Genomic DNA, 26,877 nt, shown 5'->3' on the forward strand with positions numbered 1-26,877 from the left:
CTATCATGGAGCAGAATAAGAAGTGCAACTATCAAAACCACAATGCTTCTTATATTCTCAAAGAGTATCACTGAGTTTCTCTCTATTTTAACCCTTCTTTCACCAAATTTCTCTCAACCTCTCAATCACCTGACCCAATAGGGTCAACTGTGGGGAACGGCCAAGTAATGCAGAGGGTCAGTCTAGAATATATCTTCAGCAGATTTGAGACAATGAGATTGTTAACATGTGGAACCCAACAAGCCCCTGACCAGCAATTTGTTATTAAGACAGTGTCATTTGATCTGTGAAGCAATGACCTCAGTATGTGGACAATCAGGGGCTCCAGAGGGAATAACTTCCTGCCGCATTTTGTTTGAGATATACAGGAAATGGAAGCGTCACTGGCTCAGCAGGGACTGATTAATATTTGCGCCCTTTACAACCATTGTACATCCATATGTACGAGACAGATTTTTTTTTGCAGTGGGAGAACACTCCAAATTTTGAAGATTATACAAAGTCGAGACCTAACTCTGTACATCTGGCAGAAATTGGGGATGTTTCATCTATTAACTGTGGCATCTGTGGAGAATTAATGAGTATGTGGGTAGTTACACTAATCCTAAATAAGCTATCCAGCGCAGTCTCATGGATAACTTTAAAATGTGCCGTAGGTGATATAAGCTAGTTAGTGGATGGGAGTTGAAGTGATGGCTAAAGGCCTTGGCACCTGTTAGCCATGCAGTTCAGGATCCAATAGGTAACCTCCCTGCGGTAGTTGTTACACTCAGCCAGCTGCACATCTGGGGCTTGTCATTATTTTCACCCAAATAGGTTTACTTTAACCCCTTCAGTCCTTTTATCCCAACCCCCAGTTACATAAAAATAGATGATCTCTTTGACAGTATATTTTTTTAAAGACGTGGCTGTTTTTCTGTCCTTAAGAAGTAATCATTACACTGTGGAAATATCACTAGAGACTTAGTTGTCAAATCAAACATTAACTTTATGACCTGCTTTAGGACTGACAATATATATGATACAGTATTACTTCTGTTATATCACAAACATTTTTAGAGCAGTATTATTATTCATTATTATTAATTTTTGCACACAACTTTTATGAATTACATTCCTTTCGATAAGCTATATATGTAAATGTGCATTTTTGTCACAACTGGTTTCTGTTTGTCAAATTCAATTCTTTTTGCACATTGTCACTCGGCCCTTGATGATCAAATAACAGTGACTGTGGTTTAGTGGAATGAATAGCCTCACAGGAGGCTTGGAAACTGAATGAATAACACATCAGGGAGGCATCAGAAGAGTTACAGTGAAGAGATTTTGCTCAAAATAACAATAACGTCATCTCAGGAGCTCTGAAATTCAGATGCAGCTTAGCAAGCCTTGAACGCTGGGCCTTGCGTTGCATTTGAATGGGCTCTATCCATTCTTTTATGACTGCTATCAACTAAGAAAATGGAATGTGTGAATCTTGTTTTTTTTATTAGTATGTTTGAATTGTTTCCACATGTGCTTTTCTTCATTTTATTTATTTTTTATTTCAGTGCAAGTTCAGTTCAAAGGGTTTTTTTTTAAGCAGATATTGATATATTTTGATAGAAAAACCTGCATCTGGATCACCACCTCATCTTTTCATATGAATTCTGATGTGCATTGATTTCTCTCCATAGGAAATAATACATGTGATCAAGTTACCAATGACCAGCATATTTGCAGTGGTGACAGGGCCATATCTGATCATGTTGAAGAAACATAGCATTGTTGTGGCAAACCAGTGTTTGGTCTACCACATCGTGATTTTGGCTGAAATGTGTCCAGTTCTTGTTTTTTTTCTCCTGTGAATCAGAAATGTTTGGAGAGAAACACAGGGGGATGGAGAGAGAGAGAGACTTTTAAAAAGTAATAGCCATGACTTGGAAACTAGATGTTTTGTCAAAGAAAGAGCTCACAGGATCCAGAAGTGTTTCCGGTGAGCCCACCGAGTCTAATTACTCACAATGCTGTGACATTAGTCTTCAAAGGACATGAAAAACAAGACTCCTTTCACACGTCCATCAACTTTGTGTTGGACTTTACGTGCCCAAATGATTAACGAGAAGCTGACCACATCATGGCCAAGAAAGTCTACTTCCTCCAATAGATGACAGTGAAGAATGGCTCATAATGCCCTCTGTGCTAATTATTTTGTGCTTTGATTGCCTAATATTTTCCCACGAGTTATATTACATACCACTGTGGATACACTAATAGTAACCAAAATGATGCATGAAATGTATAATATAGTCCACATAAACCTAAACATTAAGATGGAGTTAGAAATCTAATGATCTCATGAGCATCAGTGTGGATTACACAAACACTATTAAATTTAGGCCTACAGCCACATACTGGTGAGGTGTAACTAATCTTAAAACTGTTACTTTGATATAGATACCACTGGAGATCAGAGTATTTGAGTTATATCAGCTACACACTGAGTTCCCAGTTTAGGTACACTCTACGTAAGTACATGCAGTGAAGTCCAACACATCAACCCTCAAATAAACCTTTATGGTGCTCATTATATTAGGTGTTTATTCAACTCCTCTTGCTTCTTATTACCACATAACCAAACAGAAAGAACAATAACTTGACCCATATTACAATCTGAAAGGTGTTTGTAATATTTACTCACCCATATTGTGAACAGTTTGTTTCCTATTCTAATATTTTGCTCTGCCCATGGACGCAATGACCATCCCCTTGAATCAACACCTTTCTTTTGAGTTTGAATAATGGTAAATTATTCAAATATGATATAATATAATAATAAGATAATATGATAAAGTGTCATTATTAAAACAAAAAAAAAGTCTATTATATCCTGACTGATTCTGGATGTCTGAGGTTGATATCGATATCCATATTTGAGTTTAAAAAACAAGATCATTACACATCAGCAGATTTCTTTTTCTGTCTTTTTTTTAATATAAACAACATCCTCAAACATTTCCTTCCTTAAAATTTTCAATACTCTCTGGTGGACACACTACATAATGGTGATAGTGAGTGTGTTTACATGCATATTAGTGACCAGGTTACAATCAGCTTTCTCCAATGAGCTGATTTCTTGATTATCATATAAATGAGAGGTAACAGTAATTGAGTTAGGGGATTAGAGAGAACTCATTTCCTCAGGTACATTTCTCTTAGAGAATACCTATTTCTTGGCCATGTGTGCAAGTAACTGGGTTTCTAAATTCCATCTAAAGTCGATGTGCATGAGAAAAGCTTGTAGACATGGAAAGCGCAGAGGAGTGTTCTGGATGAAAGGAGAGATGTGCCCCCATATTTAAAATAACTCAAAGTTCAACTACAACTGAAACTAATGCAAAGCAGCCTGTAGAAGTCTAAACAAGTCAGTTTCCACTGCTGAACATCTGACTATTTGTTAAATTTAGACAGTGGTAATCAGCATGTACCACATTCCCTGATCACCGATTATTAATCTGGTTTCTCTGAGTAATCTGATTACTTAATTGCATGTAACACAATCACTGTTTATAGTTTTAGCTCTGCAATTTCTTAGTTATCAGCCACACGTACACTGATACTAATGTTATCAGTGATAATCTAATATTGGCCATTATTATCAGCTCGACCAATTTATCGATCAAGATCTATTCTCAGTATACATCACTCTCTATAAGAATATCCTGATACTGTAAAATGAAGTAAGCCAACTCTGGGTGGTATGGCAGCTTTAATAGTGTCATTCACCTTTTGCATTGGCTCTTTCTTTTCTTTCTTTCTTTCTTTTATTTATTTTTAGAAATCATTGCTGAGGACAAGGCTAAAACCCTGATCTCAAGATGATTGTCCTGTTTTGGTGGATTTTTATATATTGACTGGTATTCCAGCTTCCTTCCAGGGTTTTTCTACTGCAGCGCACAAGACTGCCCCATGTGTGGTGGTCGAGGCGCACTCACCATTGGCTCGGGAGCCTATAGGGGCGTAGCTTCGCAGTTGGTGAGTGCTTAGGGTGCACGGGGTGTTCTAGGGATGGCTAAGGGAAAGCGTACTTGGCACTGATCCCTCCTTTCAGTAAAGACTGTAGTTCACATCAGGCAGCAATTTTTGCAAGGGGGATGAATGTGTCATAAATAGTTCGCGTTTATAGATGGTAGTGGATGCATGTTTAGCAATGCGATGAGGCCAGTGCACTTTGCAAGACTTGCGCTGCAGAGAGCCTCCGCAGATCCCACGACCTGTTGCTGACAAGCCGGGGAAAAGGAGAGGGAGAGGGGGAGCCGCTCGGGAGAGACAGAGGGTACTGCCTTGGAGACGACAGTCCGGGTTTCTTCGCGGAGGAAATCATGCAGTTTGCAATCTGGCTGGTTGGACTAATGTGTCATCTGTCAGCACTTGTCCGGGACACTTTGCAATACCGATTGCATCCGAAACAAGGTAGCGTTTTGTTTTGATTTATGAGTACGGTTAAATGATACTGTTGAAGGTGTTTTAACAGTAGTCTGTGGTGTTTGAGAATGATGCCTGGTGTACAGTAGGGCTGCGTGTCTGCAGCTGCAGCTTATTACACTGCTGTTAATGCCGCTATTCTGTCTCTGGATCACAACTTTCTCCGACTTTTTTTTTTTGCAGAACGCTTCATCAAGCAGCTGTCATCGTATGAAATCATCACCCCGCTCCGTGTGAATGACTTCGGAGAATCATTCCCCCATAAATTGCACTACAGAAGGAGACGGAGAAGTTTAAATGATGACCTGTCGGGCTTACGGGTTCACTACAGGATTGATGCGTTTGGGGAACGCTTTCATCTCAATCTGACCGCAGACTCCGGCTTCATCGCCCCCTCTTACACAGTGACACACTTGGGAGCGGAACAGAGCAACGCCACGGACTCCCACTTCCATGACCCGAGCGATATGCGCCACTGCTTTTTCCGTGGACACGTCAACGCCAAGAGCGAGTACCCCGCCGTCTTCAGTCTGTGCACTGGCCTAGTAAGTATTGACTTTTAACTTTCCCTTTAAAGTTTTTTTAGACGTTTTAATCAAGCAATTCTGACAGGCCTTTCTCTCATTTCAACGGATTTCATCCATGCATGTACCCTGTAACCCGCAGTTTAAGTCAAGTGTGTAGGACTGTAACAAGAGCAAGTGTTGCTAGACTAATGTCACAAGGAGAGGAGAGCATGCAGCCCTGCATCTCAGTCCCTGTTGGGGTGATGCTGCAGTTGCTCAGTGTAGTCTGGGTATGGGGGTGGTGTAGTGGGGCTGATGTTACAGTAAGCATCCACTCTGCTGAAGTGCTCTTGCCCTGATCAGCTCCAGGTTTGCTGCTCTGTAGCTGCTGTCTGACATCTGAGGAGAGAGCATATGGAAAGACAAATGTTCCCTACATGGATCAATAAAGTATCTGTATGGGATGAAATATGTAGTGTCATACATGTGCTTTTCATTTCTTAACCTTTTTTGCTGCTGCAAGAAACCTCTAAATCTTTACAAAACAATAAAGTTTAACAACAGCAGAAGTGCCAAAACAAGTCAATGAACTGATTTGTGAATCAAGAGACACTTTTAAATAATTTATAAAATACCAAACATTCGCTGGTTTCAGCCTCTCATAATTGACAACCTGCTGCTTTGTCTGTTTTATATTATTGTAAATTGATTACATTTGTGCTTGGAACTAGTGGTCAGACAAAACAGGCTACTCTAAGACATTATGTTGGGTTTTGGGAACTTGTGATGGGTGTTTTTTCATAGTTTTTCACTTTTCATAGACTAAAAGTAATCAGATCAATCATTCATGACAGTGATCATTAGTCAAAGCCCCAAACAACAGATACTATCATTTAGTGGAAAGCAGTTGTTAGTTTTTTGATGGCCCTTTATCCTATCTTTTGGATCTTACAGGCTGTAATAGGGATTGTTGGGTAATAATGAGTTTACTGCCCCATTATTACGTATGGGGATCCTGATGCCCAAGTCATTTAGTTTGCTGACTCTTGTGTGAGAGAATCTGATAAGTGCTGAAGGGGATGACTTCATGGGTCACATAAGGTTACTGGTCCAGGGGCAGGGGGTTGACCTCAGTCGCGCCAGCCGGATTCTGGTGTGGACTGTGGTGGGGGTGTTTGGCTGGCCACAGCAACACAGACAGGCTTGTAGGACCACAGGCTTGGATTCTCCCTCCCCGTCATAACCCCTATCAGTGACATAATACTTATTTTAGATAGGTGCACTGTGTGCCGTACCAGGATAGCATGTTACAGAATAGGTATCAGCTGCACTTTGAGGCTTTTCTAAACAGTACATTCACAATGCATGTAGATATTGTTCTCCAGCTGAAACCTGGCACAATGATTAGAAATCATTGTTTTATCAATTAGTGGAGACTGACTCCTATTTAGTGTCGCTTTGGAGAAAAGAGACAGCCAAATAAAGAGTTTTTTCATGTTTGTATAGCAATTTAAGACACGAGGTATGCTGGAATTATCAGGGTAATAAGCCTTTAATTGCCCCTCTGCCCAACTTTGATGTATGACTCGCTTATCCAAACATGTTTGCATCCTTTTTCAAGAATCTTTGTTGGTTATCCGCATCATCACTCATTGAGAATGACAGGACAATAGAGACAGCACCAGAGGCTATTGGGTCATAAATGTGTCCGTATCTGATCACTGGGGCTTAATGGCCAGGCACATTTTGTTGGGATGAGGTCATTAAGGAATAATTAAGCCCTAAAACAAAGCGGTCATTCTAGAAAAAGCAGGTTCCCCTTTCGTCCAAAGTTGCTCAAAGCCATCCCCAGGGGGGAAGGAGGGGGGGTATTGGGGTTGAGGAGCTTTTGGCCTTTTCAAAGTGAGCTGTGACGAGCAGAAAAGAGGAGAAATGCTCTGAAGAGGAGACAACTGCCAATGAATGTTGTGAGGAACTTAAGGATTGATCACACCGTGGGAATGTTAGTTCCTGGAGGAGCTCTCTGTCTCAGTTCACTCACAGAATAGAAGTGTGTGGTGAGTCAGCCTGTTCTGAGAAATGATCTTTAGTCCAGCACCAAGTGATGTACCTCTGTGTAAAGATCAGGCTCATGACACTTTTATATCCTATTTAACTTTAGAGATTGTCTGCAACTGTACACCACTTCTGGATGACTCAGCACCCAAAAGAATTGAAAGTGTCTTTGTGGGATTTAAGGAAACAGATGTGTGCCAACAGTCATTCCTTCCATGTAATGAGTGTGACCTTGCTTCAAATAGGAGTCCCTCAGCTGTAAGGTCCAGTTCAGCACCCACTACTGAACAGCAACCATTGTGTCTGTCCAAACTTTTGCCCGATTTGCTGCTGAGCTAATGCTGGGAAACCCTGAAACTCTGCCCCCTACATTGACAAAAAACAGAGCATTTGTCTGTTCAGACTTTGGTTAACACCACACGAGAACTTAAGAAAGGCTCAACCGTAATCATCTAATTAAAGTTAACTCACCACGGATAGTGATTTACAAGATATGGATAAACATTCACCAGTTGCATAAATCTGCATAAATCATTTATTATTCTTAGATCACTACAACAGTAGTTGTAGTAAGGTTGCAACATTCTTATATTTAGAAATATTTGTGCAGGAATAATTAAATAAAAGTTTGAATTCTTACAACTGAATGTTTATAGCCAACTTTTAGGCTAATATGGACGAAAATTCCTCAAAGTTCTGCAAAAACAGGAAATTTGACTGGGCGAACTCCATCTGCTGATGAAGTTCATATGATATGATTGAAAGCTCCAGAGTAGTTAATAAAATAACCTTGTGGTGTTATTTCCAAGGAAACAGAATGTTGTCTTTACATAGAAGAACATAGATAGATGATTTTAGCTGCCAAGTTATTGTCAGTGATTGATTATTAAGGCACACAAGTAAATGCCCTTTAAATTTGGATGATGTTATTTATGCATCTAACATAGTGTTGAGAAACCCACAATCAAATTGGGAATGTCATCACATTTTGACTTGCTAAATTAATTTGTGGTCTCAGTTGGCCATAGGAGTGAATGTGAGTGTATATCAGTCAGACTTATAAGAGAATCTGTAAAGGCTCTTTCCCTTTTAGGATGGGCTCCTGAACAGGAAAATAAAGTAGTGAATGAATGAATGACTTTTATTTCGACTGCAGAGATAGTTTAGTGAGCCCTTTCATGTCCGTTTCAACTACTCCCGTAAAGCATTTGTTACAACATGCTTTGTCTTGGAACTGACAGTCTGCTACTTGGGCGGGGGAAGTACAACATTGTCCCTGCACCTACTGTAATGCGGCATTTGTCTTTGGTCGAAGATCATTCTCGATAGATTTGTACAAACCCTCTCAGCACTTGCTGCCATGCCACACAATTCCACTCTGGGTTCTGTCAATACTTTGGTCCATTCTTGCATAGCAGCAACAATTTCATTCATTCCCACTGGCTTGTCAGGTGTGAGGAGATGATAATACTCCAGGACAGCATTGTGTGCAACATTAAGACTCTGAGTGCTTATTTCCAGTGCTGAGGTTGTTTCTATTTTGTGTCATGTTTTCACAAGCTAGTCATTACACTACAGCGCTGAACACATGTTGCACTCAAGGCCTGTAGCACTTTTGAGGATGTATGGCGAATATGTGCAATCCTGCTAATCCTTCACCCTTTGAAAGACGCAGAGGAAAGGTAAACATAGAATTTGTACACGTTTTCCATATCCGATTCGTATGTTTTCCATTGACAAATGTCCATCACTTGTGTGGATGGTTATGGAATAATGCTGCCTTAAAGATAACATTCCAGTGTCCAATATCCTGTTTAAGTGTGCGCATGAAATTACCATACAAACACCATTGTGCCTCATGGCTGTGTGAGCTAAGAAGCTTTGTGAGGGACTGAGCTGCCAAATCAATATTAGCATTCCTCTGTCAGCAGCTCTGTCCATGTATAATGATGTCACTCCTCCCTGTGTCATGTTGTGAGGGGAAATGCATTTTCATAGTCAGAACAATCACACTAACTTAACAGCCTGCACATTAAGATGTGAAATGGTTCACTGAATCTTGATGACTTACAGTACATGTGCATTGATTAATGTATAGAAGGATAAAAAATGTCTTATGATTTGTTGTTCCTGATTCCCATGGTTACACTATCAACAATGACTGACAGCGTGCTGTAGGGATATTCTCTGACCTTTACAAGTCAGCATGTTCTTTCCATGTGCACCTGTCAAAAAAACAGAGCTTGTTCAAAAGCATGGAAATAATGAGCACAGTGGTGCCCAAGGGCAACACAGGATGACTGCAATTAGACCTCAACTACTTAAATGAAACTATGCCATAACCTGTAAACTAAACCTACACACATACTGTACAGTATGCACACATGTAAGTGCATGCTTCATACCAAAACCATCTATGACATCTCTTTTTTCTGCTCTAGATTGGAACTTTTACAACACAACGTGGCGAATACTTCTTGGAGCCTCTTTTGAATTCTGCGGGGGAGGAATATGATGACAAGCACAACAAACCTCACCTTATCTATCGGCATGAGAGGAAGAAGAACATCTCTAGTACCGACAGCAACACAGAACCCTGTGCTGCCTCAGGTAACAGACTACAGACTGCCTAACTATACTGCCTGTAACCACCGTCTGTCTGACTTTCTCCCGCAAACACTTACCTCCTGATGACCTGCATTCAATCTCTGAGCCACGGCAATAAAAACTGCCCTAAAATGTAAATTATACTCAATCACAATCTTTGGCTTGCAGATTACTCAAAAGATCTCAGCCTTGATTAAGGGGTGTTACTGAAAACTCCTTGACTTAATTAAGCAAAAACGCGCTCCAGTAATGCCTGGTGTTTTCACTCACATTCTGTTGAAGCATTCAATCCCATGTCTGTGGCGGAAACTCAAAGGGAAGGAATAATTACTTTTTAGTTTGCAGTTGTGATGAAAAGAACTGGAGAGGTTTTCTGCTTGGGAGGCTGCTTCGAAGTTCCCCCAAATTCATTTGAATTTTTATGGTTGAGGCCTTTAGGTGGTGTAGAGGCCCTCAAGATAAAGCGGGGTGACCAAGTGGAGTTCACCGTGATAGAGGGCCTTAGAGTCATCCTCGCAGGGATCTCTGTGGGCGGCCTTTGTTGTGCGATGCAATAAATCTTTTATGTGCAGACCGCTTGATTTGCTTGTTGTCTGAACCCACCCATTGTCGCTTGGTGGTGGCCATTGTGTGCGGTGGCGGTTTAAAGAACTGGGACTGACCTGATGGGCCAGGCCAATACCTCCTTAATATGCTTTGTCCTTTCACTCACTCAGCCTGTGTGTGGTAAACAGAGACTGAGAAATTTGGAGGGTCTCTCAGCCCCCACTCTGGGGCATTTTTAAATATACTCTCCTTGAAGAACTGTGAGTGAAAGCTTGGTGAATGACTTCTGACCACTCACTCCCAAGCAACATCCATTATCCATTCAGTTACTGTTTGTCTCTTAGCCACTTATCCCTTAATATCTACTAAACCCTGAGATACATCCTGACTTTTCATCTCATCACCTCATCTACAATATACTCCATGTAGAACATGATATTTAGTTTACAGCAGGAGATAGTAGGGAAGTAGATATGTATATGGATGAGACACCTGCAGAGCTCCATCAAAGGTTCAGCAGGTAAACAATGAGCAGGAGGATTAAAAGAACCAGTGGGGCTGGGTTAGGACTGTGAGGTGTCCCAAGCTGCGACTCCTCAGCCTTATCAGATAGGCCCCTCTCCAGATGTGGTGATAAATGGGCTCTTTGAAGGCCACACTGAGCCAAGACTAACAGGCCTCCTGTCTTTTTATGGGAAGGAGTGCAGTACACGCAGCTACTAGCAGGTTAGATATAAACACTGACTTGGCGCGTGTCGCTCTGCTTGCAAAACACTTGTAGTTGTTTTTCCTGGTCTTTGATTTGGACGTTTGCATCTGTTTGCTCATGACTGAAAACCTTGGACATTTTAATTGGATGAAATCTCAAAGATTAGGATAAGCAGCAGTGTTTTAGACTGTACCCTTAAAACTAAAATATGTACCTTTATGTATGTTACAGTAAAAGTGTGATAAAGCATCTAGTGTATAATTTGCACCCAAAGCTGAACATTTTTTCAGTAGCATATTATGTCTGTAACCCAGTAAATGCACTGTTTTTACAGATGAATATATGTATACTGATCTGTCAGTGAATTACTGTACTGTAATATTGTAATTTCATACAATTTCTGATTTATCTCATCATATAAATGATAGACCAAAGAACCAGTGGTGTTAGAGGGGGGCAGATTCCTTTCCCAGTATCTCCTCTTTTTGAGGACCTATAAAAGCACCCTTTGTCAGGGTCAGACCCTCACTCTTTTTCTCTTTCTTTCTTTCTTTCTTCACTTTATGTTTCTGTGAAGAGGACTCTTGTCTTAAATCAAATTGGGAGCTGGAGTTTGAATGCTGAAGGGTTTGGCAGGTTTGGGACTTTGAAGAGGTCTGGGGGTTAAGAGGGCTCCTGGGTCTGAAACATGCCAACTATCTCAGTTAGTCCATACAGATAAAAATGCAAGATGGCTAACAATTCCTCCAATCCGCTTGCCAGGCAGCCTGTCCCTCTGTAAAGGTATTGTTTCGTTAGGCCCATCTCCTCACTGTGATTATTCATCTTCATATACCTTTCTCTTTGCTGTATCCTAAAGGAAACATATTTTTGAATAAGACAAAGATGAAACAAGTTGCGTTTTATCAAGCCGACCTCCAGGGCACAAAATGTTTATCAGCAGAAAGATACGTCTGGTGAGATAAGCTTTTCCCTCAGATATGATGTCTCATAGTACTGCCTTCAGTGTGTTACAGACAGCGCCAGAACAACTGGGACTTCTGTATCTTAAGAGTGTAAGAATTTCCAAAGTTTGCATAGTCTCTACACACCTTTGTAAAAATGTGTTGAAAGGAAAGGAAGGCTACGTTTCCACATAGAGGAAGTTAACAAAGAATAAGTTTTGTTTTCAGCTCTGGGCTTGTCATCTCCGACACGTATGATTACTTGACTTTTTTGTACATATGCGGTCACTATCTATGAAGTGTCAAAAACAGAGGTGCAATGATAAGGGCTTTTAAAGTGTTACCTTGATGGAAAATGAAGGTTTGTTATTTCAGCAGTCATGACATTTCCATATGCCTGTCTTCAGCTGCTTTTCTTCTCTGTGTGTGTTCATGCGCTGTTGAGAAAGCATCACAGCATCATTCTATGTGCTGTTGAATGAATGTGAGTTGTGATATATTTTAAATGCAGAGTTTCCAAAGAATAACTACACCGGAAACCACAACAGCGTAACACTGCAGATCAGAAATGTAAAAGTAAATCAAGGTCTCATTGACTGACATTGTACCAACTGTACCAGTTTTCTGTCTGTATCAGCCAACCTGGGTGGCTTCCTTGCTGTTTAGAATACCTCCAGAGTATATAGCTGTTGAGTGGGTGATTAATGTTTTACAGTCACAGAGTGCTTTGTTGTGCCTGGTTCTGGCTTTTAAAAGCCTCTGGAGTAGAAGCTTACTAGGCTCAAATCACAACACAGCTCCGACCTTTAATGACATATTCTACGGGGTATGTGTCTCTGAGCTTGCATGTGAATCCCTGTGCCGTCCTTCGATGGAGATAGCCACAAGGATGAGGGTGGCTACAGATAGGGGCAGATTCTTCTCTCGTTCTCTTCTCTTTGCTCTCTAAAATCCATGTGAAGACAAGCAGGAGACAGAGGGAAGGGAAGTTGTACAGTATCTCTTTCTCACAGTTGTTGACTGCAAGTCTAAAGCTCTGCAGTGACATATATTGTATGAATTAGACACAGTGAATTGAATATGGACAGCTTGACAGCAAACATTACCAGCTGAAAACCCAAACACCAGTGTTCCAGTGTTGGCTCCGGGGTGCTTCATCCGATTTCTTGGTTTGATGGCTAACTGAGTGCAGCTGGGACAGCAAAGTGACTGGCTTTGATGCGGCAATACTTGGCACACATGGCATCTGTGCACCCTGACCCCCAACATAATCAGTGTATAGGATTCCCCCCTTGGTGCCCACTGTGTATACATGGTAGTTCAAATGCTAGCATCAGGTTTTTGGTCAATGGGTTCATTTACATGGAAAAATGCCCTCCCCCGCCTGGGGTTTGAACTAGCCGACTTGAATCGCTGCCCGCTCTCCCTTTGCGCTTTCATGTATGTGAATGGAAGCACTTGTTGATTGTGACCTCACTTCCCTCTTTGTTTGGAGTCACTCACTGGACGGGTGGATGTGACCTTGAGTTTTTTCCCCTCCTAGAGGTGCGTGGTTATTGGGCTTTCTGGCTTGTTTGCTGGGCCTCAGTCGTAACTATGTATGCATTAAGCTCTTTGTTTTCCTCTTACGCCGGCTCTTGACAGGGGTCAGGAAAGGTGGCTAGTCAGGGTGTGATGGACGGATGCTGAACACTCAGACAACCTCTCTCACCTTTAGGGTCCGGCTTTAGGTGGTGTGGAGCTTCTGAATATCGGATGGCTCCAAAAGGCTTAGGCGTGCTTTGTGCCCTCATGCCCCCTAGACGGACTGAACCTCCCCCATCCCAGGAAGCACCTATTGTTGCTGGGCAAAAACGTTTGTTTTGGGGCTTTTGTGTGCGTGTGTAGATGTGGTTTGCTTGTGAGTGTGTGTTTGTGAGAGCACAGGAATCTGTTAGGAGTGCATGTCATCTCCCTGGCCTGTCAGTGGACCAAGTATCCCGCGGAATATGGGGAATTGCTGACCGAGCAGTGCGAAGGAATGGAGAAAGGAGCTTCTTTCTCAGTCCTGGCCTGCGCTGCATGTGCCTGTCGGTCTTGCGCCAGAACTTGGCAGAGGCCCCAGCCTTTTCCCAAGCTCCCACTGAATGTCTTTCTTCTTTTACACCTGCTTCTCTAAAGTAGCTTTTCTCACCCATTGCCTTGCTATTAGCCTAGAAAAGAATCAGAATTTCTGACTTTTGAATATCCATTACAGTGGACACATTTGCCATGAAATAGCAGGTTTGACAGATAAGTTTATTTTGCCGTCATGCAGTGACTTCAAGTCTTCAGCCAAGGTGTTAGGTTCTTCCTCCGACATAACGCTCTGGTTCGTCATTGTCTCATTTTATAATGCTGTATGACAGATAGTGCAAGCAGCTAATAATATGGTCCATTACACTCATTGTCATCTGATTTTAAGATAACAGATACTCTGGACAGGTCCAAACAGGGCTGGGTAGCTATAGACAGTCTATAACTTTAATAGCTGCCATGTGTCTGCCTGCCCTGAGGCCTCAGCCCTATTGAACTCAGTGTGTTGTGTTGTCTCGGGAGTTCCCGTGACAGATTCCAGCTGGGGCTATTTTCTGCCACTGTCTACTGTCTGGGCATTCTTAGCAGATGGGGGCTGATTGGAATGGTTAGAGCAACTTGAGTGACAGTGACTGACTGTATGGTGGCATGGATGACAGTCAGAGGTTAGGGGGGGTGACAGGTGAGCAACAGTTTCCCACTGAGGTGGACTGGGGAGAGGCAGTGCTGAGAGCTGGCCAGTGAAACATCAATGTCATCGCCTGCGGCTCTGGTTGTTTATCATCTGAGAGGCCAGACATCACTCAGAACTGTGGACTTGCTTTGTTTATGTCAAGGCAAAATTATTCATTTCAGGATTTTAAATATGTTTAAAGATATGGGAGATGTAATCACTTCATCCATACTGACTGTATTGGAGAAGCATAATTTATTAATCCTTTAATTTAAAATAGTTTGTTATATTGAACTGTAGTCATAATAATTTTTTCCCTTTTGCTTATCTGGGATCATGACAACATTGCCATAAAAGTCAATTTGTCTGACTTCTTTTGGTTATGTCACTGTGTTCTCAGATCTCAGCAGTTAAATTGGTGGGTGCAATGTTATTCCTAACAACAGGAATGACGAATAGCCTTGTTAATCTGTTTATTACTGGGAAATGTCAAAAACTAGTGAAATGATTTAAATGAAACTTGATGAAAAGTGGGGCCATGAACCAAAAAGGTACTAATTAGTAGTGACTGGCACAGACCAAGAAATGTTTTAATTTTTCCATTACATCCTACAAATTTCATCCCATCCTCACGGAATTTAGTACATGAAATATTTAGATGTGCTTGTTTTTTGATTATCCATACCAATAATTGGTGACATTAACTGTCTTTGACATAAACTGCCATAAGTCTTAAGTGTGTAGATACAACCAAACTTCAGTGGCCCTTTCACCTTTCAAAACTCTGCCATCCTGTAAAATCCAGTAACATTTTGTCCTTGTACAGTAGATATTCTCCATCCTCCAATCATGGTTGCCATCAGCCAGTTAAAATGATTGTCTAATATTATATGTGATTTGATGCAGATCCAGATTCAGGTGCAGATTTTTTAAACATTTTCTATTATTAAAACACAGATTAAGTTTGTGCACCTTGGGTTAGGTTGGTGGGAGTATACACTCTCGATGTGAGGATAGCATGGGTTAGGTTAGTATGTTTGGATGAATTTCTTAAATCTTTATGTCAGAGGACTCTCAGCTTGAATCTGAGAAAGGAAACGCTCTTGGGCCCCTGCCCATCATTAGGAGTCCAGATCCATAAGTATTAAGTATTTTGTCTCCTCAGAGGAGGTCTGCTACTCCAAACACATTCTTCAACAGACCACCATGCTGTTTTTAGCATGTCTCTGGACTGAAAATAACAACTGAACTCAGAGCACTGTAAGTGTACAAAGCCCAAAGTCTTCCAATGAGGTCAAAAGTCATGCCACTTCACTTTTAAAAGCCTTCTTCAGCAGCAACAATTGGCTGTCTCAGCTTCTCTTTGTCTTAATTGTGCCTCGGCCTGCAGGAGTTTCACCTTTTTTTCTCCCTCTTGAGTTCTACTGTTAGTTTTTTTTGAGGTTTTTATATCATTCTGTAGCTTCCCAGTGGTGTCCCATACGTATTAAAAACCGAACATTCAAATTTTGGTCAAAGTACGTATGTTTTACCATCAAAATGCTAGTTTCCCAAGCCCTTCTAAATACATTTCCCATGTGACCTGATGTAGGTTTCTGTATAATTTTTATGATGATGTTGCTACATATACACCCCCTAGTCTGCTCCGCTGTTGGAACAGCCCTAGCAACCTGATCAGCATTTACCATGGGCTCAAAAGAATATGGTTGAATAATAAAGCCCCCTGGCTCTGACTGTTGGTTTGGCGATGGAGGGGGAGAGTGGTCTTCCGCCTCCAAGTTCAAATCTTCCAAGCTAACACTTTAATCACTCTCCATGCTTACACTGTCAGCGAACAAGAAGTGGTCTGGGAGGGGCAGCGGCACTCTAACCTGCATCACTGCTTTTTGCTAATGGCTGAGTGGACGTTTCCAATTTGAACAACCCGGAAAAGAACACAGATGGCGTCACCCTTTAAACTGCAGTAACCAGAGTGTCTCATATACAACTAAGGCACCACCTATACTCAATGTAAGGTATGCTGTCTATTTAATTGGCACCTGGGGAATAGAGCGCTTCAACTCTCAGTGGGCCATTGTCAAAGAATGTTAATTAGTTCAACAATAAAATGTGTGTTCCCCATTGATGGGCTCTTGGCACTGATACTTTTGACTGAACTGAAGGAGAGTCAAAGAGCAACTCTTTGATCTAGAGTGAAATTGAATCTCAATGAGATCATTTTGGAAAGGCTGGATGTACATGGGTGTGCTCAATCAGAAAGTGCATAACCTTAAAGATTATATACAAGCATCAAAATGCTTCCATACGTTTGTTTAGGAATGAATGTAAATAAATGCTTAAGTGTAAGCATATGTACTGTATGTATTCAAAGCAAACTTTTTGGTTCCATACAAATCTTGAAATATGTATGAAACTGTTATAATGTGTGTGGAATATTTGTGCGTAATTGAACACGTGATAGAGTGAATAGATAAACATAGTTTGTAGTATTGGTTGTGTTTGATTATCTTTTGGCACAACGATGAAAAGATTTTTTGCACGTTTACAAGTCAAGTAGGCGTTAGAGCATGAAAGTGTGGGTCTGTTTTAGCTATGTGCATACTGGAGCCAACCAAATTACAACATTTATAAATGCTACACTCGTGCTGTGCAGGGCTCCTTTCATTATTCTCTATTATGAGAACTGCTGGAGATCGGTTTTATAGGCTCATGCTTGTGAAATCTTTGCTAGTGTAAAACAGAAATGGAATATATCACATTTTGATATTTGATCATGAATTTGGACAGAGATGCAGATGTGTAGGCGATGTAGCTGATTTGGTGCCCAGTGCCCAGTGGGTGATGTCATGTCTCTGTATGTCCGGTGAGTCAGGGCAGTCACCCCTGTCTTCTCATGGTGTAAGTAGCAGCTCACTACCTAGTGAGAGGGGGATTTGAACCTAAGGCGATTTGGAAAAGGTTGTGTGTGGCTAATCTGCACTGATTCAAAGGCTATTATAACAGAGACCATATTTTCACCTCCTCCTCTTCTCTTTTTTCATCTCACACTCGCTTGTTCTGAGACTTAACACAAATTTCTATAGATGTAGATACTCCTCTTTGCGTTGTTAATCCCTTTGATGTCAGACTGTCTGCAGTGATGAGTCTGTTTAAGGGATTTAGTGAAGGGTTTGGCCTCAGAGAGATTTTTTCCTGGAAAATACAAAGCTCTGTTCTGGCCCAGCTGCCCGGGCGGTGTGCAAGGGCACAGGCGGGCTTGGCGCTGACTTGGATGCTGGCGCTGGCATGGGGCTGGGCCTCACGGCGGCAAGAGCTGTGTGCCATTGTGCCAGGGAGTCACGCTCCACCTCGCGTGCCCGCTGGGGGCATCGCTTGAATAATCTCGGAGCGCTCAACAAGTTTAGTGGGTTTTTTTTTTTGCTTTTCTCTGACCTAACAGTTACACACAATCTCTCTCTGTCTGACTGTCTGGAAAGATTGAGTGTTGAGAAGACAATGGAGCACTTCACTATAATTGGGTTATCCAAAGTTGAGGAGGTTGTTTAGGATGACGGACTCCAAACTATGCTTGGCTCGTAAACAATGAAAATCATATAATGTTCACTGAATGTTATTTCATGTTTAGTTTATATTGCTTATTAAATTCTTTAATGTGTGCACGTGTCCTTAAAAGCTGCAGAAAACACTGCAGAAGGTTGATATAACTTGAGTTGGCATAAAAGAGGCATTTTGATAATAGAAATGATCTGTAACAGAAGTATTGAGACTGTACAGACTAAAAATATAAATTTTTACATGAATTGAGGATGTAAAAGATTTGCTTCTATTTTTAATTTTTGTGAACACTAGATCAAAATGCTTTTGAGTAATAATAGAATCTGCAATTGTCAAAGAAATCTCAGATTGTGTCTTTACAGCTTCTGTGTCAGATTGTATACATGCTTTGGTGGCTTGTGGCTGATCAAATCCATCTTCCCCCAGCTGAGAGATGGCAGAAACTACTGCAAGCAATCTTTCTTACTCAACATCACATGTGGTTATGCATCACTGCAGATCTGGACAACATAATGACCTGCATGCAGATACTTAGTCCTCAAGTAGGCTGTTTCAACACAAAAACCATCCGATGCTAATAAATTCTCCATCTTGACTGCAACATTTCGACAGACTATGCAGAGTATTTTCGATGTGTTCTTTATTAACTATTGATGATGCTGAAGGAGATGTTTCTCAACAAAGATCCACCAGTTAGTTTTGTGTATGGGGTGGTTTGCTGGTTAGTAACCACCATACTCTGCAACTGTCTCCTAAACAAAATCACCCTTTTATGTGGAGCTTTCCTGTGTGCTCCCTCCCTGGTTCCCCTGGTCTACCTGTGGATTTCCTAAACTCTGTTAGGCTACACTCTTAGGAAACATCTATGTGGACAGACATTATATGTACGTGTAGCTATAATGTCCGACCTTAACCTTTGTAGATTTCTCTTTTCCCTTTTCCCCAATGAAACAAGCCTCACACTTTCCTAGTCTCTCCCTATGTCTCCCTCTTTTAACTTTACTCTATCATGGTAAAGGAATCTATGGCTCATAGTCAGCTCAACACGTGCAGTTCAGCTGAGGGAATTCCAGTTGAGTATGTGCAGCATACTGTATGGCTGTCGTCCTAGTTCTTTTTTCCCCTGTCTAAAGCAGTTGTTGAAGGTGTTCACTTCTAGCCTATAAATGGGATCATTTCAATCTGGCATTAAATTTATTTGATTTGTTGCCTTTTGACAGGATTGTCCACATTTTATATAATTTTCAGATAATATACTAGCCAGGGTCACAGAGGTGGGATAATTTTAAGGAATTTTATATCCCCTTGTGGAGTACACATTGAGGCTAGTCCCTCTGTGAGTCTGTAAAATGTCGTCATGAGATTTTCTCTGTTTGTATGGCTTGCACTTAAGCATAGGGAGTGCAGATTGCCTTCTCTTAGTCTCAAAGCTCACCACTGACCTTCTGTTTCTTGGTACAACTGTTTTCCTGAACACTGGAATGACACAATAATTTATGGTTTTTTGCCATAGAAGTCCAGCTTGCTTCTGTTATGTCACTGGAATTCAGCTAAGCTAAAACCCTTGGCTCTTAACTGTTGATGTACCATGCTCTCTGATGGAATGCCTATGTAACATGAAGTGTAATGTAATGTAAATATCTATTCCTCTCCATATAATCACTTCTCATCACTTTCCTGTCTTAAAACAGAGGACTCCAAGAGGCCCGTCTCTTTTGAGAGCAGAGGGAATATGGGAGAAGAACTGGACACTCTCAGAGCCACAATAGACGATCAACATATTTATGACAACAACTCTACCGGCGCACACCCCAAATCCCAGCGCAGACGAAAGCGTTTCCTCTCCTACCCTCGCTACGTTGAGCTAATGGTGACAGCCGATGCCAAAATGGTGCGCCACCATGGACGCAACCTAGAGCACTACATCCTAACAATCATGTCAGTAGTAAGTAAAATAATGTTTCTAAAAATTACATTTTGTTTTAGTGTGGAAGATAAGTTTTGTGCAGTATTACTAGACGATTTGATGTGTGTTTGCAGTCGCTCTAGGTGGATATATACAAATGTATGCACACACACCTCCGTGTGATTCTTATACATGCACGTGCATACAGTTCATTGGTGCTTATTTTAAAGGATTGATTCACCCTCAGATTTTACTGTTCAACATTTTGGTTGTAAACCCCTTGTGAGCCTCTGCTGCATCAACCAAAGTGGCCCAAATTGGTAAAATCCTGACTCAGCACCTTGACCTCTTTCTGAGTTCCATATCTGACTGGGCTGGTAATCAAGCCAAGTAACACTGTGATTGACTGTCTGTGCATACGTTATAGTAAGAATGTAAGTCTCTGCTCTGTGTCAAAGCAGGATAGGTTATCAATTGAACTGAACTGTGTGTACCTTACACTGTCTCTCACCAGTATGACAGACTTAATGTTCACAACACTCCTTAACTTATAAAGAAGTAATGATTGTCAGTGGAGTGTTATCCTTAAAGAAGGATGATAGGGTACAGTGAATGTTATAAAGTCTGTCTGTAGACCAATGGTGCAGATACACATTTTTCCCCTTTTTACCTCTTTCACAGCCTCTGAGTTACTTTAGCCATGATTTAACCAAACTAGCAGACATATTATAGAGCCATTTTAAGCAGAACAGAGAAATCCACCAAGTCTGATACATACCATGGTGCTGATCCAATGAGATTTTTAGGTCTTTTCCATGCTGATGAAGTGCCTGTTAGGATTTTAGAAATACTGAGGTCATGAGGTTCCATTTACCTGATCGGGGACTGCAGATGGAAAGTAGCTAACTAAATCTGGTACAAAGCATCTCTTTTCTTCATACTGTATGTTTGAGATTTATGCTGTTGGTGCATGGTCCCTGCGAAATACATTTGATAAAATTTAAATTGAAATAATTCCAAATTCTCCCAGAAGAACACCACCCACCTAAAAAATTTGAAACTCACTAAAATCTTATGAGTATTTAAAAAAAACCAAGTTAAACTCCTCTTTATGTCATTAAACCCCAGAGATTCCCTGATTTATTACTACTATAGCTACAATGGTAGCTACAGCCCTGTTGACATTGTTGTCATCTTTGGATCATGCACTGATCATACAATAATATGAACTGGGGCGAGAGCACACACAGCAAGGTTCTGTGTCACAGTTGGACTAAGAGCATGCAAAGACCAACTCCCTTTGCCCACTCTGAACAGGCCTGGGCCATTTGCCTCCCCCCAGGCTAAGACAAGCTAAATGTTTATAGTGGACTAATGAGTTCCTGTCAGGAGGCTGCTCACGGCCTCAGGAGACCGCTGGCCGACCGTGACAGGGGTGCAGGAGAAAAGCAAGAGAGGGGAAAGCTACAGGGGGAATGTTTTGCTGTCTTCACAGAGGGGCTCTGAGGTCCAGCTTTGCTGACGTTTCACATTTGTTGCTGGGTCCAGGTTTTAGTTTATTTTTTCTTTGCTAAGGTCCATGCGGGAAATGTAATTGGTTTTAATACCCTGTTGATTAAACTTACCCTGAAGGAGACATTTTTTCTTTCTTTTGCCTTCACTGAACTGTTGCTATTTTGATTAAACCTCATGGAGATTAACCAAAAAAAGCAACAGCTGTATTTTCTCAGTCCAAGTATTGAGTTAAGTACAGTATACTAGCTTTTATACCATCCCTATCTGTGCTCTGGTTCAGGTTAGTGGAGGTTTGCATTTTTTGTCTGTGTGTTTTGTCTTTGTTACAGGTAGCAGCAGTGTACAGAGACCCCAGCGTAGGAAACCTCATCAACATCGTGATTGTCAAGCTAGTCGTCATCCACAATGAACAGGTGAGTGCGTGGTCTTGAATGCTACCTGTATCCAGGTCTCCAATACGGCTGACGTCAGTGCAGGTGTCCCTAGCCTGGCCTTTTCTCTGTGAGGCCTGTTTGAAAGGACACTGCCTGCCTTGTCAGTCTCAAGTCTCAGGAGAGGTCTCGACAGAAAACAAATGATGCTATAGTGAGGCCGCTAGCCACCTGCACAGGAGATGATGCTGAAGAGTCTCACTGTAGTTTGTTTGGTCACTGTAATTGATTCTTAAATAGTTAAATTAATTTCAGGAATATGCCAAACTGGGCATCAATCACATACTGCATTATGACAATGTTTTACTCACCACCTTGGTTATAGTGTGTTGATTTCTTGGTCAACAGACCATGTGTACTAATGCAAGGATGCCTATTTAGTTCAAAGTAATGTGAGGTTGTGGCTTGCTTTGTATTTAGCATCTGTGTATGCCAGACAAGTAGTAGTGTTTGAGAAGATGGTTTGTTTCCAAATGACTAAAATAAAATAACAAGGTACCCACCGTTCAGTTTTTATTGACTACCACCATAAGATAAAGAGGGACACAATTGTGGCTTATTGCGCTACAAATTGACCCACATATCAAGGATAACTGTCTGGCAGACTGTATTGTATTTAGCCAACATTTCAAAATTACTAACTACCTCACATCAAAAATACTAAAACACCTCCACTTGAAATCTACAGCTGTTCCTAGAGGCAGTGTAAGCGGGATATTTTCTGTGTTTACTTACGGTCTAACTGAAAGACAAGTGTTTGACGTGATTTTTGTTACTAGACTGAAGTTGTTTGGAAAGCTATAGGAGGCTTCTGATCTTCGCCCCAATCTACTGTATGTCATTTTTTTCCAACAACCACTTAGAGAATAAGATAGTTTGACAAATGCGAGATACTCCTTTAAAATGAGACTTAATGACCTACTCTCTACCATTACTACTTTCAACATTTCTATGTGTGCACACAGTTTCTTTGTCACATTTCCACTGGTATTTCACCCATAACAGGAAGGGCCCACAGTGAGTTTCAATGCTGCCACTACTCTCCACAACTTCTGCGTCTGGCAGCAGAGTCAAAATGTCCAGGATGATAGCCATCCCTCTCACCATGACACTGCACTCCTCATCACCAGGTACATACTCACCTCCTATCCTCATTTGAAAGTAAAACTAAGAGTTTCTCAAGCTAATTCCTCTCTACATAGAATGGTAACAGCATGGTATGTATTTTCTTTTTTTCAGGGAAGACATCTGCCGTGCGAAAGATAAATGCGACACATTAGGTAAACTTTTGCCTTTCTCTTTGCAAAAATATCTCCAACCCCAAGTCCTTTTCAATTAACTTTCCACTCCGTTAACCACAGCTCATAAACTGTGCAGTAATGAGTTTATGGCAAGCTGTCAGCTAATAATATTATAGTGACAGAACAGAGTGGTAGAAAGAGGAGGAGGGAGGATGGAGGGAGTTGGTGGCGGGGCTAATCTCTCTTACAGAACAGAAGTTTTGATGGTTTAATCGCCTTTAACACTCAAGCAGCATGCTTTTTTTTCAAATAACTTTGTGTCTGTATGTGTTTATGTGCATCTATGTGTTTGTCTCTGTTTGTGTACGTGACCCTGCAGGACTTGCAGAGCTGGGGACAATGTGTGACCAGTATCGGAGCTGCTCCATCAGTGAAGAAAATGGAATTAGTGCCTCTTTCACCATCGCTCATGAGCTGGGCCATGTGTAAGTTGCAGCACAGAACCTGTAGCAAACCCCTCCCCCACTCCTACCTCAACACACACACACACACACACACACACATCCCATCTCACCCCCCATAGCCAGTCCTGACCAACAAAAGCCCTCTTATCAAGAGACGTAGGGCGCAGCAGACACAGGTGCAAAACATAATAAAGTGAAAACTTGACCTTTAATAACATGCCAGTCTATAATGCCTCACTATACAGCTCAAGAAGTTAACCCTCTGTTCTCTAAATACAGTAAATACATCCAAAGATTTCTTTAAAGTGGCACAGTGAACTTTATCAGACAGTACAAGGTTAAATATTCTGTTTAGTATTCGGGAGCTGACTTGTTCCCGGCCCTCCTTCCCATATCACCCCCCCAAAGACTGATAAAACAACCTGAAGATGTCATAGTGCCGTCATTTTAACTTGGCTATTAGTGAGTAAAACACTGTTATCATAACACGCTTGTCTGCCGTAGAATGTTTTCACAACAAGCAAATATTGCCACATGTGTGAAGTGGAAAAAAGGCTTGTATGTATAATCTGTATCCAAATGGCCAAGTCAAAACACATGACTGTATCTTTCACATGAATCACTGTTATTACAAACATCCATCTGGGGCAAAATTACGGTAAATCACTCATTACCGCCTCTTTCTTGCAATTCAGTTCAGTTCATTTAAATTTGGTGAAAATTTGGAAGCACGTTTTATTTCTTCATCTTCTTTTCCATCTCAGTAAGATAGGAATGGTTTTTGAGGATGACAAAGCATCCCTCTTTTTGTGTCTGTTCTTTCTTGCTGCCCACCTCCTCTGCAGAGTAAAAATTTGAAAGTGAGTGAGGGTTTTCTTTCCGGTCTCCATGTCCGTGTGTGTAGGATAGTAAAAAGGATCTGTGTCAGAGAGAGGCCATGAACCATTTGGTAAGAATGAAAGATATTCTTCTTCCTCCTCATTGCCGCTCACACATTCTTCCAGAGAAGAGATTGTACCACAGCAGCCAGATGGACGAGTCTACAACCCCCCCCCCCCCACCTCCCCCCTTCTCTTCCCCGTACATCTCGTGTGGATCTGTTTATGCTAAAGTTCAAGCAGCTGGAGGGCCAGTTGGCTCTGCCTCTTGGTTAATCGCAGCGTTCACAGGCGTGAGTGTTTAGCACTCTGGGAAAGCCAGTGTCAGGTAGTGGGAGCCACTCAAGAGCATTGCAGATTAAAGAAAGATTTAGACTAATGGATAGGAGGCCTTTCTCAGATGACCGCAAGGACGTGTGATTGCTAATAGCCATCATGGGGATTTTCGGGCAAGGCTGCGTCACTTGATAGCCGTTTAAAGGTGACACATTTAAGGATTAATCAAGTTTGTCATTAGACGATACCAAGTCCTCAAATGTCTGAGATCACAAATAATTGGTCTATTAAAGTCTATAGCTGCAAACAGACTTTCTTTTTCAATGTCAAGGCTACACCACAAAACTTCACTGGCATTATCCTGATCACGCCTAACCTTAGCAAGCTGGCTAAGAAGATAAAATTACTCCACTGACAGTGCAGGAATCAATTTTCCAAGCTCTGTTTGTCTAGAAGTGCTGACAAAGGCTGTTTCTGCAGACTGCACTGCTGGCTGTGACTCTAATTCAAGTACAGCCGGTCTGTACAAAGTCCCAACCAAGTTGTCATTGCTCCAGTAGTACACCCTACTTATTTATGAGAATTTCAGCGCAGAAAATCATTTTGTCTTGGCAGCGTGGTATTAAGGGTGTAATGCACAAAGAGCAAAGCGGTTTAATCTGTTAAGAACTCAAACTAAAAGTGAGTGGACTTTAAAATTATGACATTCTGGTTGCTAATAACTCAGTGTTGGGATTGGTACTCTCCTGCTGGAATTGACTCTTGTATTGATCTGTCCCCTGAGGTTTCTGAACAGAGAGCCACAAAACTGCCTGATTTATAACCTAATTACAATAAAAGGCTCTAATCTTGGAACTTCAAGCCAGTATTCTCATTTGTGCTGTTTAAATATGAGTCAAATAAACACACACAAATCCCTAGATCATGATAATAACAAAGTCTAGTTAGTCGCAGCAACATATCCACTTGTTATATTTTATAAATACTTTTGTGATGTGAACTTTCCTCTCACTGTCTGTATCATTCCGATGCACCTGTGCACAAGCATATAGAGAGAAAGAACAGTTGCAAATACTATTTGAGCCAGATTCAGTGTTGTCAGTATCAGCCAAAAGCTCAGTTTGTGTGTGCAGAGCTCATTACTGTGCCAGAGGCTTAATTATTCCCTGGGTGTTTGTCTTCAGGCCCTCGGCCCCTGTAGGGTGGGCCTCATGCCAGCCATGCTAGGTCTTGTTTGTATGGTGGTATGGATTGACCCTCAGCCGCAGCCCAGAGCCCAGCACTGACCCACATCCTGTTGTAAACATCTGAGACATCATACAGCTGTGTGGGTTCCTGTGTGTATATATACGTGTGCATGCATGTGTTCATGCACTGTGCATATTTATGGGTATATGCCAAAACCGCAGCACAAAACAGGACATCCGTATTGGACTGCACTATTCTGGACATGATCAAGAAAACTTGCTTTATGAGCTTGCCAACCGCAGACAAGCTGGATGAATTCATTAATTTGCAGATGCCATGCTGCGTACTTCACTTTATACATCTGTTCTTCTGTGAAGACTCTTGTCTTGTTTGGTATGACTGCTGGAACAATTAGTCAATAAACTAATTAGAGGATCAACAGAAAATTAGTTACCAGCTATTTTGAGAATTGTTTAAGCCTTTAAGTAATTTATTAAGCAAAAATACCAACTTCCAACTTCTCAATTGTGAATATTTGTTCTCTGTTTTATATTTGTGTAAATTGAATATCTTTGGATTTTGTATTGTTGGTCAGACAATACAACAACACTATTTTATTACATAAAAAACTTGACTGATGAATCAATAATGAAAATAACCATTAGTTGCAGCTCTAATAACTACTCTGGTGAAACTATGACAATACCTGTTTACACTGGAGCAACATACACTTGTATGCTGATGTGCGTGGTATTACCTCCCCTACCTTTCCCTCAGCATTAAGCCCCTTGAGAATGTGAGATGGTGACCCTTCCCCTTTGAGGGGTGAGCTGGAGGTGATTCTCACTAGCATGTTGGCCGTGA

The 26,877-nt window shown here is 41.3% G+C and overlaps 1 protein-coding gene across 1 annotated transcript in view; it reads left to right on the forward strand.

Moving 5' to 3' along the window:
* The first annotated feature begins 4,027 nt into the window (after positions 1-4,027).
* The window catches only part of LOC121896936 (A disintegrin and metalloproteinase with thrombospondin motifs 20), an 83,898-nt gene continuing 61,048 nt past the window's right edge, over positions 4,028-26,877 (forward strand). Inside the window, exons 1-8 of the mRNA XM_042411050.1 lie at positions 4,028-4,452; positions 4,648-5,009; positions 9,467-9,635; positions 19,806-20,059; positions 21,865-21,948; positions 22,972-23,096; positions 23,206-23,246; positions 23,587-23,692. Coding sequence (XP_042266984.1) covers positions 4,362-4,452; positions 4,648-5,009; positions 9,467-9,635; positions 19,806-20,059; positions 21,865-21,948; positions 22,972-23,096; positions 23,206-23,246; positions 23,587-23,692 — 1,232 coding nt within the window. The 5' untranslated portion in view covers positions 4,028-4,361. The remainder of the gene's footprint in view (positions 4,453-4,647; positions 5,010-9,466; positions 9,636-19,805; positions 20,060-21,864; positions 21,949-22,971; positions 23,097-23,205; positions 23,247-23,586; positions 23,693-26,877) is intronic.

The sequence above is a fragment of the Thunnus maccoyii genome, chromosome 5 (assembly GCF_910596095.1).
Source record: "Thunnus maccoyii chromosome 5, fThuMac1.1, whole genome shotgun sequence".
Lineage (NCBI taxonomy): Eukaryota > Metazoa > Chordata > Actinopteri > Scombriformes > Scombridae > Thunnus > Thunnus maccoyii.